Source organism: Hyaena hyaena, unplaced genomic scaffold (genome assembly GCF_003009895.1).
Source record: "Hyaena hyaena isolate Hyena2069 unplaced genomic scaffold, ASM300989v1 scaffold_204, whole genome shotgun sequence".
In the NCBI taxonomy this organism is placed as follows: Eukaryota; Metazoa; Chordata; class Mammalia; order Carnivora; family Hyaenidae; genus Hyaena; species Hyaena hyaena.
The window spans coordinates 1,197,448-1,212,656 of NW_024080837.1; the positions used below are offsets into that span (position 1 = coordinate 1,197,448).

The 15,209-nt window shown below is 47.3% G+C and overlaps 1 protein-coding gene across 4 annotated transcripts in view; it reads left to right on the plus strand.

Moving 5' to 3' along the window:
* SGK1 (serum/glucocorticoid regulated kinase 1) overlaps positions 1 to 14,954 on the plus strand; it is a 112,687-nt gene extending 97,733 nt beyond the window's left edge. Inside the window, exons 1-12 of one of the 4 annotated variants that reach the window (XM_039242041.1) lie at positions 6,497 to 6,668; positions 9,436 to 9,511; positions 9,966 to 10,041; positions 10,454 to 10,558; positions 10,683 to 10,766; positions 10,880 to 11,011; positions 11,285 to 11,397; positions 11,730 to 11,853; positions 12,398 to 12,493; positions 12,953 to 13,108; positions 13,217 to 13,306; positions 13,724 to 14,954. In XM_039242041.1, the coding sequence (XP_039097972.1) occupies positions 6,635 to 6,668; positions 9,436 to 9,511; positions 9,966 to 10,041; positions 10,454 to 10,558; positions 10,683 to 10,766; positions 10,880 to 11,011; positions 11,285 to 11,397; positions 11,730 to 11,853; positions 12,398 to 12,493; positions 12,953 to 13,108; positions 13,217 to 13,306; positions 13,724 to 13,891 (1,254 nt within the window). In that variant the 5' untranslated portion in view covers positions 6,497 to 6,634 and the 3' untranslated portion in view covers positions 13,892 to 14,954. Of the gene's footprint in view, positions 1 to 6,496; positions 6,669 to 8,207; positions 8,450 to 9,158; positions 9,294 to 9,435; positions 9,512 to 9,965; positions 10,042 to 10,453; positions 10,559 to 10,682; positions 10,767 to 10,879; positions 11,012 to 11,284; positions 11,398 to 11,729; positions 11,854 to 12,397; positions 12,494 to 12,952; positions 13,109 to 13,216; positions 13,307 to 13,723 lie in introns of those variants that run through there. The other 3 variants (XM_039242042.1, XM_039242040.1, XM_039242043.1) reach the window with 3 other exon arrangements.
* The last annotated feature ends 255 nt before the right edge of the window (positions 14,955 to 15,209 follow it).

The following is a 15,209-nucleotide window of genomic DNA, read 5'->3' on the forward strand; positions in this document are numbered from 1 at the left end:
GGGTTAGCTTTTGTCTTACTCTCTGCTTTTTTATGACTTAAACGTTAGCCTTTATTTGATAAACAAGTATTTATTCTGTAATCATGGCATCCAGTTCCCTGATCCAACCCATTCTGGAGCATTGTCCATGGGGAGACCAGGAGAGGAGGGGGAAGTCTGAAGCACTAAGTGGATCATCTTTTCAGGCCTTTGGCAGAATTTCCATCACACGGGCCTGTCCTTGGCCCGGCAGATTAAGCGGCCCATATTCTTCACATGCTTCAAGCACAGGACACAACCATGATCGTCTAGATTTGTGGGAGCCATTTGTGTGATATGATATGCTCTGTATCTAGTTGTGACATGCGTAGGGTGGGGGTAAGGAACACAGATGTGTCCTATTTTCTATGTGCTTCCAACTCGAGGAAGACACATACTAAATTCTCTATTTCAATTATTTTTTGCAATTTATATCAAGTATTAGTATCCCCATTATATAGATTATCAAGGTTAGAGAATACCTTGTCTAAGGCATCACAGGTAATGAGCCTCAGATGTAGCGGGCTAACATGGACCACAGAGAGCGCCACCTTCAGCATGTTACTGACATTCCAGAGCCTGCTGAGGAAGGTGACAGAAATGTTGATGTAGCTCACATTCAGGGTTGAAATCAAAAGGAAATTCACTTGGGGCACCTGGGTCGTTCAGTCTGTTAAGTGTCGGACTTCAGCTCAGGTCATGATCTCACGGCTGGTGGGTTCAAGCCCTGCATGGGGCTCTGTGCTGACAGCTCAGAGCCTGGAGCCTGCTTCAGATTCTGTGTCTCCCTTTCTCTCTGTTTTCTCTCTCTCCCTCTCTCTCTCTCTCTCTCTCAAAAATAAATAAGCATTAGGGGCACCTGGGTGGCTCTGGTTAAGCATCCGACTTCAGCTCAGGTCGTGATCTCACGGTTCATAGGTTTGAGCCCAGCATTGCACTCTGTGCTGACAGCCAGCTCAGAGCCTAGACCCTGTTTCAGATATCTCCCTCTCTCTCTGACCCTCCCCTGCTCATGCTGTCTCTCTCTCTCTCTCTCAGAAATAAATAAAAAACATTTTTAAAAAAATTTTAAAAATAAGCATTAAAAAAAGTTAAAAGAAAAAGAAGTCACTAAACTACTTTACATTAAAATTATGCCAGTCAACCTTCTGCCAGCCATTCTGTCCCTTGTTTTCCCATGTTGGTCACTGTAACATTCATGTTATTTTGTTACTGCAATTTGTAGGCAAGTTTTCCCTGAAACAATCCTTGATTGGGGGGGGGGGGTGGCAGTTTCTTTTGCTGCTTACTAGATGAATTATAGGGTCAGAAATGGGAAAGATTTGGGGAGACATTTATACTGAGCAAATTAAAGCTTTCAGGTTTCACTTAAGTTTGGCAAAAGATATCTGCTAGAAATCCAGGCTTTTTATTTGTTCTTGGCATTTATAGAGGAGGTGGGGGTGAAAGAGAGCCCATTATACTGTCTTCGTGTAGGTCACAACTTTAATATGTGTGCCCCAAGAAGGACTCAGCCTGCAAGGAAATGTCGAGTTCTGTGCTCCCTGAATGCCAGGCTGGGCTGTGAGATTCAGGAAGGAGACTAAGTAAGTGCAGGTGTGGATTCCCCACTGACAGACGCCAAGAAGAGGCTCTGAAGGCCAAAGCTCTCTAGCTTTCCTTGCCTCAGTATCTGGCTTTTTATCATTACATTTTATTATTTCTTAATTGACCAAGGTCTTTTAAACTACAAATGCCTAACGGTAAATGAATGCTTAGCCACAACCGCCTAACCATAAAACTATGTCAATAATGTATAAAGCTTTCAGTAAGGACATAGTCCCCATGTGTTTAGAAAATCATGGATAATAGTGAACTTTGACTTATTTTTTTTTTCCATTTACTCTTCTGTTATTTTTCACAACCATCCAGAAAATTTCCTGGAAGTCATCCTGACAGCCAGGATGTCAATCCTGATACCCAAACATAAAACTGTCAAATATGCACTATTCCTTGCCTTTCATATTGTATTTCAGTTGAAATATTTTTAATGCTTATTTATTTATTTAGAGAGAGAGAGAGAACAAGATTGAGTGACTGGTGGAGGGGCAGAGAGAGAGCGTAAGAGAGAATCCCAAGCAGTCTCAACACCGTCAACACAAAGCCCAATGTGGAGCTCATTCTAACGAACCATGAGATCATGAGCTGAGCTAAGATCAAGAGCTGGACACTCAACCAATTGAGTCATCCAGGCACCCCGATAGTTATTACTTTTTAAAAATTTCTTAGGTTTATTTATTTTTGAGAAAGAGCAGGCACATGAGCAAGTGGGGGAGGGGCACAGAGAGAAGGAAAGAGAGAATCCCAAGCAGGCTCCACACTGTCAGCACAGAGCCCAGTGTGGGGCTCCAACTCACAAACTGAGATCATGACCTGAGACAAAACCAAGAGTCAGGCTTAACCAACTGAGCCACGAGGTGCCCTCATGCCCCGATAGTTATTTTTGGAACATGCTGTATCAGATGCTAATAGTTTTCCAAAGATGGAGATGAGTTTTCAGCCTGACATAGACGCTGGGGCTTGTTGCTAGCTAGATTGCCATTCCTACCATGTCAGGAGGGACCACCAGCTTCCTTTCTTTGATTTGTCTCCTGATATAAATTTTAAAAATGCACTACGAAACCACGCCCCCATCCTCCCACCACCTTTCCTGTTGGGCAGATGGGTCTAGAACACTGGTGTCATTTACTGCCTCTGAAAGATTGCTAACCCCCGTGCTAGAAGACACCTATGCTTGTCTAAATGTCCATACGTCTTCCAACTACATAAATTACCCATTCCACCTTCCAATGCTCCCTGACACGTTTGTGCACGCAAATGTGTTCACTTTTAATGAGCTAGGGGCATTTTTTTTTTTTTAAAAAAGCAACTATCCTTTGAAGGATTCATAGCTGAGTTATCAGTCACGTTTTGGTTTGAATGAACCTTCCAAAACACATTGGAATATGTCACTCTAAAAGTCTTGATGGAATAATTTTCCTTGTGGCTTTGAACCCCTCCTCAGCCAGGATCAGTCTACCTTTGTAGGGAACTTCCCATGCGGCCCTCCCCCATGGGAGCTTATGTTCATCACTGTACCTCATTCATCTAGCAATGTCTGAATCAGAGTTCTAGAAGAATCTGTTGATCAGGACAAAGGAAATCCAGCCATAACCAGAGCTTTACTAGACACAGAGATACCTATGCAGTCTAATACTTGGCAGTCCTTTAAGTGAATGCATCTTTAAGATATTATTAATTCCGTATGTATTGGGGCTGGATCGGGGGGGGGGGGGTAGTGAAAGAGAGAGACAGATTTGTGCCGCTAGAATCTTTATCTCCCTTGAAAGTGCTGTTTTCCCAGTGCAGCAGCAATACTGTGCTTGTGTGTAAGGTCTGAGTAATGACCATATTTCCTAATCATTCCAGAGATGCTAAATAGCACCTTAGAGATAGATATTCATGCTATATCTTCTGCCTAGCATGGCTTTCCTCTTTTGTGCCTAGTTGAACTTTCCAGGATTAGCCCAAATATTATTTCTTTGTGGAGAGTTTCCTCAACATTTACAAGTCTCCTGCTGCTACCCAGCAGAAAATTCCTCTCTCTGTTCTTCTATGGTAGATTGCCCCAACCTCTGTTTTATTTTTATTTTATTTTTTTTATGTTTACTTATTATTGAGACAGAAACAGCCTGAATCGGGGAGGGACAGAGAGAGAGGGAGGCACAGAATCCGAACCAGTCTCCAGGCTCTGAGCTGGCAGCATAAAGCCTGACGCAGGGCTCAAACTCACACACCGTGAGATCATGACCTGAGCAGAAGTCAGACGTTTAACTGACTGAGCCACCCAGGTGCCCTGCCAACCTCTGTTTTAACACTCATCATGGTGCATCATAATTGATACATATGCTCCCCACCTAAAATGACAGCTTCTATGAATTCAGATAACTGGATTACTCATATTTGCATCCCTTGATCTTAATATTTATACTTATTTAATAAATTCTTGTTAAGTGCTTGCATGTACAAATGGAAGGGAGGAAGAAGGGAGAAAGGAAGGAAAGGAGGGAAGGAGGGCGGAAAGCAAGGGAGCGAGAGGGGGAGAAGCAGGTCAATACCTCGATACCTCCTGCGATGATTAGCTGAGAGCAGGGCATTGAGGCAGCTGGCATTAGGGAGGAGGAGGGCAGAAGGCAATATTTCAGGGTGTGCAGGACCACAGCGTGTGCCAGTGCTGCGTGTGGAAACTGGGAGACGGCCAGCTGTTCACTTCAGTGACAGAGAAGGGTTATAGGAAGGAGAGAAATTTGGTTCCAAAAGCAAGTTTTGCTACTTCACAATTTTGCCTATCATCTGCTCAACTCAGAAGAAAAATAACAATAATTGCTTAATCCTTAATAACTTAAAAGTGCTGTTAGAGAAAACAACGTAAGGCCTCCATACCAGACAGCTACGTGTACATTACTTAGCAAAACCCTATCCCAAGTTTCTTACAGTGTAGAGTCTTGTTTATTCCAAACCACTCTGAGTCTTGCAGATATAAAAGCCTTGCAGATATAAAGCATGTAGTATTGTGGGTTTTAATAACACTGAACACTATTATTCTAAGTAATGTGTTCTTCTCTTAGTCATCTATTCAATCGCATTCTTATCTTCTTTACTCATGTCACTTTTGACAATTGTGAATACAGAACATAATAATCACTATAGAACCTGTGATCTATAGACATTTAACCACTAGCAATTACTTACCTATAATAGCTATTCTGAATAAACTCATTTTTTGTCATCATTTTCTGTTTGATGAATGCTGTAAAAAAAAAAAAAAAAAAGAAAGAAAAGGCATGCACTTGGTGACAACCTTCAACACATACTGAAGATTTAGTTGCTCTCTAGAGTAATAATTATGGTTTGGGGTGTTTCTATGTAATTACTTTGGTGATGCTCCAGGAAAAGGATTCTATGAGCATCAATGAAGGAATCAATAAGTATGGGAACCTAAACTGTGCACCAGATTGTTTTAGAATATTTGGTACTTTGGGCAATGCAAAACAATCGTATTGCCCTGTTATCGGTGGAAGGTATTGTATCTAGGGAATGAAAACACTACACAGAAAGCGGACACACTTAAGAAGTAGTCCAGGAGCGGCTATAACTAAATCCTTATAAAAATATTTTTCAAAATATTTACTTTACTATGTAGAGAAATATCAGGAGTTTCTTTCCTGAGCCTTCAAATTAAATGAAAAGGGTCATATCTTAGAAAAGCTTTCAGGCGTTAGTTTTTACAGTCCCTCAGGAAGGGGAATTAAAGTAGAAGCACTAAAATGATTTTCTGAAGCATTAAAATACACATGCACTGGAAAATGATTTGTTTCAGTGCAAACTTTACATCTTGGTGGATCATTTCCATTTGAGTGTTTTGATTGCAGTTTCTCCACTACAGGTATACACGAGATTACTGGCTTGGGGGAGTGGGGAGGTAATTCGTCCATCTCCTACCAAGCCGTCTATATTTTCTGCGAGTGCACAAGGTGTTTTAGAGAAACTATCTGGAACTGATTAAACCTCAGGAGAAATGCGGGAAAACCATGCACTCCAGAGCGGTTCTCCCAGAGAACGCGATCGCCCTCTGGGATGCATTTACAAGCAGAATTTGGTGACGCAACTCCGGCCACTACGCCGCCACCGGGGAGTAAGAGGAAAGGGGCCCGGATTCCTCCCGGTAGGAAGACTGTCCGGACCAAAGAAAGAAGCTGGCGACGGGAAGGAAGAACAGATCAAGCGTCTGAATAGCGGCCACAGGGCAACCCCTAAAGCCAGTGCAGAGTTAACAGGCGCGCGTCACACACCGTTCCCCCGTCGGCCTCCCCCCTACCCCATCCACCCGCCGCTGTGTGTCACCTTCCTGTTCGGAAGTCTTCGTAGGTTGCTGGGACAGAACAGGGGGCGCCTGCTCCACCCTTCAGGTATCCGGTTGGAAGAAAAGCCAGTCTCAACAACTTGATTCTCTACGTTAAATGATAAGTTTAGCAGACCGTCCGTCTCCAACCGTCGAACATTAGGGTAGGGGGAGGAAGGAGAACATCAGCGGTTCTTTTTCTGTTCCAACCACAAATCATACGGTTGTGCCTCTTCTCTGTTCCACGCAGAGCCCTCTAACTTGAATTCCACGTTCCTCCTGGAATGAATGTGGCACAGCGTCTTTAAAAAAAAAAAAAATGACCCCTGTGCATGTGTTTTGAATCTTTTCTGGACTGATTTGTGATGATAATCAGTCAAGTTACATTTCTTGTGTGTCTTGCTGGGGGTGTAATAAACTCAGGACGCTGATGACTGTAATTTTCTGAGTGATGTTGCAATGGAGAGAATAAATGGCCCAGTGTTGAACTTTGCAGCTTGCTCCCTTCCTGTATGTAAATTGCCTTTATATAAAGTGGGGTGCATCCCAGAGCAGGACAGCTGCCTCTGACTCCTGCTCCCTGTCATCTCAGCCTTATCAGGCACAAAGCAGGGAGGCTATTCCCACCATAACTGAGCTCTACCTCCAGCCTCCAGAAAGTAATCCCCAACATTCATATCCTAGGCAACCTGAAGAATGAAGGAGGAAGCTATAAAATCCCCTTTGAAAGGTTTGTGCGATTTTATTACTATAATTTGGAGGGAATGGATAAAACGAAGATGCTTTAGAGGATCCGGGGTTACTTGGTCTGCAGAAGGCACAGGAGGTGGAGACACAGAGGAGGGTCTCTGATGGAAGGTTTCTCAGTCTCGTGTTTTAAGAATAAACACGCAGAAATCTTGGTGCAGGTCGGTGTTTCCATGCAATCTTTGCAAAATTTGCTGTCTTAAAAGGGGACGGAATGGTCAGGGAGTTGGAGTGGAACCCAGTGCAGGGGCCATTGGCAGTGACAAAGTCATATTCTATGAAGGATCCATAGAAGAGGAAGTAGTAATAGGCCACCTACTGCCGCTTGGAGTTTCCTACCCCTTACTTTAGATTGGAGCATCAATTTCAGGCATTGAGAAATGCTTTTTTTTAAAAGAGTGGGCGCTGAGCAAACTTCCCCAGCCGGTCTCCAGGAGAGACACTGCGTGTTCCCTTCCCAGTTTGGGGCTCTTGCAACCGAGCAAACCAAGCAGCAGCTGAGGCTACAGATCATATTAGGGCAAATGAGGTGCTTGCGCCTGCAAAACAAATCCCTGCCCAGGGCGAAAGAAAAAACCGCTTCACAGGCTATTCTTGGTTCGACAGCTGGTATTTCGGCGTGTGTCAGACCCAGTATGCAACTCAAAAACGGCAGGGCCCTTGGCAGTCAGGGGTCACGGCGGGGCAGCCGCCGCAGACAACACCAGCAAGCGCCCGCTACCCGGCCCCGCAAACCCGAGTTCCCCGCAGCCGCCTCCCGCTCCCGGCCCCGCCGCTGTGCTCGCGGCTTCCCCCCAGCGCTGGCCCGGGTCCCCGCGCCCGCGCTCAGGCTGCAGCGCCCAGGCATCTCCCGGCGGCGGGGTGACCGGAAGGCGCCGCACCGCGGCCCCGCAGGGCTCCCCTCTCCTCCGCTTGCTGGAGCGCGGGCACCCGGCTAATCTTTCACGAGTTCACGAGTCCCAGTTTCTCTGGGACTCGCGTTGAAAAGAGCAAGGCGGTTAAGCCGTAAGAAGGCTCCCGGGTCAGCGCTGAAATAAACCGGAGGACGGGCAGGGAAGACGAGGACAGACTAAGGGGTTTTTAAGACAATGTACTGCGACCGAGCGCAGGCTTCAGGTGGGAGGGCGGGACAGGGAACCCGCGAGTCGCCGCGGCCCGGGGTCACGCCAGGTCGGCGCCTTGCGCGGGGCCGCCGCTCCCCCAACTTGCCGCTAGCTCACGTGTTCGTGGCGTGGCGGAGATTAAAGATGCAAGAAAAATTGCACGCGGAACGGACAGAATGTTCTCAAAGATTAGTGGGGGGGGAGTGAAATGCAGATTGTACTTCCCCCCCCCCCTTTAGCGCAGAGACGAATTTTATTTCCGCCCCCTCCCCTACACATTCCTGACCTCTCCCTCCCCCTTCCCTCTTTCTTTCCTTCCTTCCTCCGCTTCCAAGTTCTGGGATTTTGCAGCCTTGCCTGGCTTTGGCCAAAAGCACAAAAAAGGCGTTTTCGGAAGCGGCTCGGCCGTGCACAAGGGCCATTTGTTTGTTTTGGGTCTCGGGGCAGGAAATCTTGCCCGGCCTGAGTCACGGCGGCTCCTTCAAGGAAACGCCAGTGCTCCGCCGTCGCCCGCTCCCGCTGCGCGCCCGGCCGCCGCCGCGCACGGGGGAGATGCAGGGCGCGCTGGCGAGGGCCCGGCTCCAGTCCCTGCTCCGGCCCCGCCACAAAAAGCGGGCCGAGGCGCAGAAACGCAGCGAGTCCTTCCTGCTGACCGGCCTGGGTAAGCGTCGCGGCCGCCGCCACGCGGGGACCGGCCCGCTCCGCCGCTGGTCGCGCGGCTCGGGCACCCCAGAGGGGCCGGGGGTGTGGGTGCCTCGTCCTCAGGGTGGAGGGACTGAGGCCGCGCGAGGGGGCGTCCCGGCCCCACGGCGACCCCGCAGAGGGCCGCCCTCGGCCGAGAGACCGCTCGGGCGGGTTGTGCACGGCCGCCGGGGGGTGGGGTCCGGTGGGGGTGCCTGCGGAGTTAGGGGAGATGGCCGGCCCCGGGACCGGGAGGGGATCGGCCTTGAGGGTGTGACAGACCGGAGCTGGCACGGAGCCACCGGCTTGCTTGCCGCGCGCCGGGCGGAACGCGCCCCAGTGCCGCGACTCTGATTTCCCAGCCGGGTGGAATAAATGAGAAAGGTGGAAAATTACCCCGGACTCGCCCTGCCCCCGCCCCCGCCGCCTGCGGTTTCCCTCTGCCCCGCGGAGTCGCCCAGAGGGGCAGATAACAGCCCTGCGGCGGGGCCTCCCGGGCAGTCCCGGCGCTCCCCGCCCCCGCCCGGAGGGCTCGCCACCGCGGGCCACCAGGCGGTCGGGCGGGCCGTGCGGCCGCCAGGGGGCGGGGCCGTGGGCGGGGCCGGGTGGCGCCGCTTCCTCGTTGTGGCGTGAGCCCCTCCCCGCGGCGGCTCGGGGCTTATAAAGCCGGCAGCGCGGCGCGCGCCGGGCAGAGGCTGAGCCGGTCTCCCATCGCTAACGTCTAACCCGATCTGCTCTTTCTACGGAGATGACGGTGAAAACCGAGGCGGCTAGGGGCACCCTCACTTACTCCAGAATGAGGGGAATGGTAGCAATTCTCATCGGTGAGTGTAGGAATTATACTGGACTTCTAGGAGGTGCAGAGTGGAAACTTTTTAAGGTCACTCATCAGATTAGTGTGTGTGGCGTCGGACGTTACGAAGCCATCTAGACGTTTATTTATTTCTCTCCTCTTTTAATTCACAGCTTTCATGAAGCAGAGGAGGATGGGCCTGAACGACTTTATTCAGAAGATTGCCAATAACTCCTATGCATGCAAACAGTAAGTTTGGGGGAGGACTGGGGGAAATAAAAAAAATAAGTAGGATAGTTTGTTTATCAGCAGTGAAGACACATTCCCATCAGGGTGTCGATCCGGAAGCCGAAGACTTCTCCCGAGGGTGGGATCCCTTTCTCTCTTTTCAGCTCCAATTTAGAACATTTTAAACGTTAAAACTAATTTGGTGATTTGGCCTGTAAGATAGAGCTATAAGATTAAAATTTTCCTGTTTGCCCAATTCACTCCGTTTCTATAAAAAAAAAACCCTCATCCCTGTATTTAAGTGGGTTTATTATTTTCTTTGGGTATTATTTTAACTGAGTCATTTATTTGGGTGTTTTTAAGTTTAAACACTTGGAACTGTCCGGGAAAAGTTGAGCCTAGAACTTAACCACTGGTGTCCGTGTGCCCCCTTGCGGCGAGTCTAGGAGGTTCTCAGTTGTTCTTTTCTCCGCAGCCCTGAAGTTCAGTCCATTCTGAAAATCTCCCAGCCTCAGGAGCCTGAGCTTCTGAATGCCAACCCTTCTCCTCCAGTAAGTATTCTCTCTATTCGTGATGCTTTTGTGGAGGAATGTCGTAAATGAGTCAGTTAGTATTCCTACATCGATGGATTAAAATAGCATTTTCTAGAAATTAGTGTCAAGGCAGGAGTGCCTCAGTTAATGGCATAACAAGTGACATAAACACTCAAGTAGTGAGTCAGTGAAGTATTTTAAAAGGCCTGTTGCATAAAAGTTTTAATCTGGTTGCAACATTACTGTGTACCATTTTCAGAGTCCCATATGAAATATTAATGTGTATGGATGAAAAGTAGTTTTGATTGTGTTTAGGGTGTATGGTGACTTGCCTTAGTCATTTGCAGATGTGGCATCTTTCAGATTGCCTGTCCCTTATTGTTGTCTTCCTTTGAGGCAAGGCTATTAAAGAAAACATTTTCTTTTCCAGCCAAGTCCCTCTCAGCAAATCAACCTTGGCCCATCATCCAATCCTCATGCTAAACCATCTGACTTTCACTTCTTGAAAGTGATTGGGAAGGGCAGTTTTGGAAAGGTAATTTCACATCTGAGGACCTCATTTTGTTATACTCTTTCATGCATGCATTCGTCTGACGTTCTCAGTGGATGTGGATAGATAGCAAAATGGTTTTTTTTTTTTTTGTTAATTTAAATTTCAGGTTCTTCTAGCAAGACACAAAGCAGAAGAAGCCTTCTATGCAGTCAAAGTTTTACAGAAGAAAGCGATCCTGAAAAAGAAGGAGGTATGAAATGTGATGGATTGGAGTTGGAGACAGACATTCACTGGGTGGTTTTACCTTAGCGTTTTGGTACCACGTTGAAACTTGCCGCTAAATCTTACTTATCCTTTTTCTAGGAAAAGCATATTATGTCGGAACGGAATGTTCTACTGAAGAATGTGAAACACCCTTTCCTGGTGGGCCTTCACTTCTCCTTCCAGACTGCTGACAAATTGTACTTTGTCCTCGACTACATTAACGGTGGAGAGGTGAGCCGCAGGAAGGGGATGGAAACTAGCCTTTGGGTGTCTGTGCATAGCATTCTCATTTTTAGTTTGAGAGGAGAGGCTTGAAATGCTATTCTGGGGGAGGAAAAGTTACCAGAATTAGCATTTCCTTTAACCTGAGGGTTTCAAATAGTTAATAGACTATTTAGGGCCACTTCCCGCAATTGTTCCCGTTGGCTATAGATGTCAAGACTAATGAAGTGCATTGTTATCAAGCCTCAGCCACCCAGACTGACCTTGTCCTGTCTCCTGCAGTTGTTCTACCACCTCCAGAGGGAGCGATGCTTCCTGGAACCTCGGGCTCGTTTCTATGCTGCTGAAATAGCCAGTGCCTTGGGTTACCTGCACTCCCTGAACATCGTTTATAGGTGAGCCGCAGAGCTCTCAAGATTGCCTTTCTGGGAACGAAGGAAGGAGCCATAGACGGACCCTTAAAATAATTTGTACTGATGTACAGCTGGGTCACCTAAAACCGGATACCCCAGCATATGAGCTGCCTTGACTAAATGCCACGAGGGACCTAGGCAGCTAGGATTGTGCCTAATCCAGATGAGATTAGCAGAACAAGGCACCCCTTTTTTTATTCAGTGTGCAGCCTCAGTGAAAAAAAGCGTCTAATACCCCAAGCTATGGTTTTCACAGAGGATCTCTTATGAACTGAAATTAACTTACACATCTCCTTCCCTCCCTTCCCCCGCAGAGACTTAAAACCAGAGAATATTTTGCTGGATTCACAGGGACACATTGTCCTTACTGACTTTGGGCTCTGCAAGGAGAACATCGAACACAATGGCACAACATCCACCTTCTGCGGCACCCCCGAGGTAAGAGCACTCTCTGGATTGGGGGCCTGGTCTCTACCCCTCCTTCGGCGGGGAGGGGGGAGGCGGGGGGGAAGGGGGAGGCGAGGGGGGGAGGGAGGGAGGGGGGAGGGGGAGGCGGGGGGGAGGCGGGGGGGAGGCAGGGGGGTATGCAATACTTAAACCACCAAAAGAGTAAATCATTCTCAGAGATCTCTCAGTCCAGTTCAGTGCAAGTGAAACACACTTGCTGTTTGATGTAGCAGGGGAACCCCGAGGCCTTATGCTGCTTTATTAAAGACAAGCTCTTTGCAAAAGTCATGCCATAAAAGGTTTTCAGTGCCCAAGTAAAGTTTGCTGCTGCGGGCCCAACAGCTTCCTAAAGAGCAGTACACCTAACTGGCCCAGCGCAGCCTCCAAGTCCAGAGGTCTTATCCGGAAGCAACTTAAAGGGATGTGTCCCGCGGGGGGTCCCGGGGTGTCTCAGCCCTCTCCAAGCTCAAGCCTGGCCTTGGGGTTGCCTGGTTTCACAGACTCCTGAACACTGTTTTCATGCTTTGTGTTTCAGTATCTTGCACCGGAGGTGCTTCATAAGCAGCCTTATGACAGGACCGTGGACTGGTGGTGCCTGGGTGCCGTCTTATACGAGATGCTGTACGGCCTGGTGAGTCGCCTGTTCAGAGTCATAGAATACTGCCCGGGTTTGATACTCCTCCCTAGAATGTAGTCTTCTTGAATCTCAGACTTATCTGGGCACACAGACCCCATCTGGTCATTGTGTCTTCCCCTTTATAAATAAACTTATAAAATGCTGATAAGAGCCTATTGGTTATTTTACAGGTGTTTTAGAGCAAGTGTTTAGTGACTTTTTTTTTTTTGTAAACTCACATTTTACTAGTATGACCACACTTAACCAGTGTGAAGAAGAATGTGGCTTATTAGTATCTACTCCCTGATAAGGATTGCGAAATAGACATTGATAAAGCCAGGGCAAAGAAAACCTATCAAGGGAGAGACCTGTCAAATGTAGCCTCATACAGTGCCATTGAAGTCTCTTTCTCCGGTGGTAATGTACTCTGTCCAAAACCTCCAATTAAGCAGTAATTTCCCCCGTTCTTTTCAGCCTCCTTTTTATAGCCGAAACACGGCTGAGATGTACGACAACATTCTGAACAAGCCCCTCCAGCTGAAGCCAAATATTACCAATTCTGCCAGGCATCTCCTGGAGGGTCTCCTGCAAAAGGACCGGACCAAGAGACTGGGCGCCAAGGACGACTTTGTGAGTACCTTTCTCCTGTCCTCCTGGGCCGCCTGGGGAGTGCCCTAGACCTCAGTGCCCTTCTGGGATCCCACCCGTCTAAACTAATCCCCTGTTTCCTCTCAACAGATGGAGATTAAGAATCATGTCTTCTTCTCCCTAATTAACTGGGATGATCTCATTAATAAGAAGATTACTCCCCCTTTTAACCCAAATGTGGTGAGTATCCGTTTCTGCCAAGCAATGGCAGGACCCAGAGGGCATTTCTTTAAGCCAGAGCTGGAGGTAGGGGAGGGGAGGGCCCTCCAGGAATCCATCGGCGGGTCTTTTATTCACAAATCATTCTTGTCCCTAGATTAAAAGCGGAATTTTTGTCCCGAGAAAGCTACCCTAAGTTTTCACCTCGTTTATCAGTTCAAGTACCAAAAGCTAAAAGCAAACACTATCCTCCTAATTTAAACTTGGTGCAGCCTTTGGGTTCTATACTTGAAACGGATGGTTATTCTGGAAGTTTCCATACTGGGCCCTGAAAACTCCAGTATTTCAAGCCCAAATGAGGATTTTCCCTGTCTTGTATGCACTGTGAATTCTTGACACTGAGTGTTTTGGGGTTTTTTTTCCCCCTTCCTGCAACAGAGTGGACCCAGTGACCTGCGGCACTTTGATCCCGAGTTTACCGAAGAGCCGGTCCCCAGCTCCATCGGCAGGTCCCCCGACAGCATCCTCCTCACAGCCAGCGTCAAGGAAGCAGCTGAGGCCTTCCTGGGCTTTTCCTACGCACCCCCTGTGGACTCCTTCCTCTGAACAGTCCTAGGGTCGGTCGCCAAGGATTCTTGTGTGTGTGTGTGTGTGTGTGTGTAAGTGTTCTGGTTAGCCTTCTGGCGGAGCTGCTGGCTGACAGGACATCTTAAAAGAGAATTTGCACATCTCTGGAAGCTTGCACGTCTTGGCAATCTTATTGCACACTGTTCGCTGGACGTTTTTTGAACAGCACATCCTCCTCTCGGTGAGCTCATGAGGTTTTCATTTCTCTTCTTCCTTCCAACATGGTGCTATCTCTGCAGTGAACGTGCCGCCGTAGACAGATGTAGTCTTATTAGGACGGCGCGGTTAGTTCTAAGGAGGATTCTCTGAAGGTCTGTCTGGGCCGTGATGTCGAATCTTATGAAATGTGCCTTTTCCGAGGAGATCGTGTTAGCTCCAGAGCTTTTCCTGTTGCAGAGTGGTTCGGTCCCTTATTTTCCCTTGTGGGTTTACTGTGTGAACAGTGGTATGAGTGTGGTATGCCTGACCACAGATGGGTTTCGTTATAAGCATCAATGTGACACTTGCAGGACACTACAATGTGGGACATTGTTTGTTTCTTCCATATTTGGAAGATAAATTTATGTGTAGACCGTTTTTTTTTTGTAAGATACAGTTAATAACTAAACTTTATTGAAAATGGTCTTGCAATGACTCGTATCCAGATGCTTAAAGAAAGCATTGCTGCTACAAATATTTCTATTTTTAGAAAGGGTTTTTATGGACCAATGCCCCAGTTGTCGGTCGAAGCCTGGTATTTTCATTGTTTAAAATGTCACCTGTAAAATGGGCATTATTTATGTTCCTCTTTTTTTTTTTTGGCATTCCTGATAATTGTATGTATTGTATAAAGAAAGTCTGTACATTGGATTATAACACTAGTATATTTAAACTTACAGGCTTATTTGTAATGTAAACCACCATTTTAATGTACTGTAATTAACATGGTTATAATATGTACAATTCTTCCCGCCGCCTCCCCGGCTCCCCACCACACAACTTTTTTTGTGTGTGATAAACCAACTTTGGTTTGCAATAAAACCTTGAAAAATATTTACATAAATTGTGTCATGTGTGTTATTTATATCTCGGTTGGGGAGGGGGGTATAATAATGGGTCCATTTATAATTTAAAACCTGGGAAATGCTGCTGCTATAATTTCCAGCTCAGTGGTTTGCTTCCACAGACTCTAGCTTCAGACTCTGGGGGGCCAGAGAGGCATCTTTGGATGTCAGTCATTCATAAACCCATCCAAATAAATCCTCTTCAATAGACAAATGCAGTTCACAAGGACAGCCATGAAGCCATGTTCCCTATA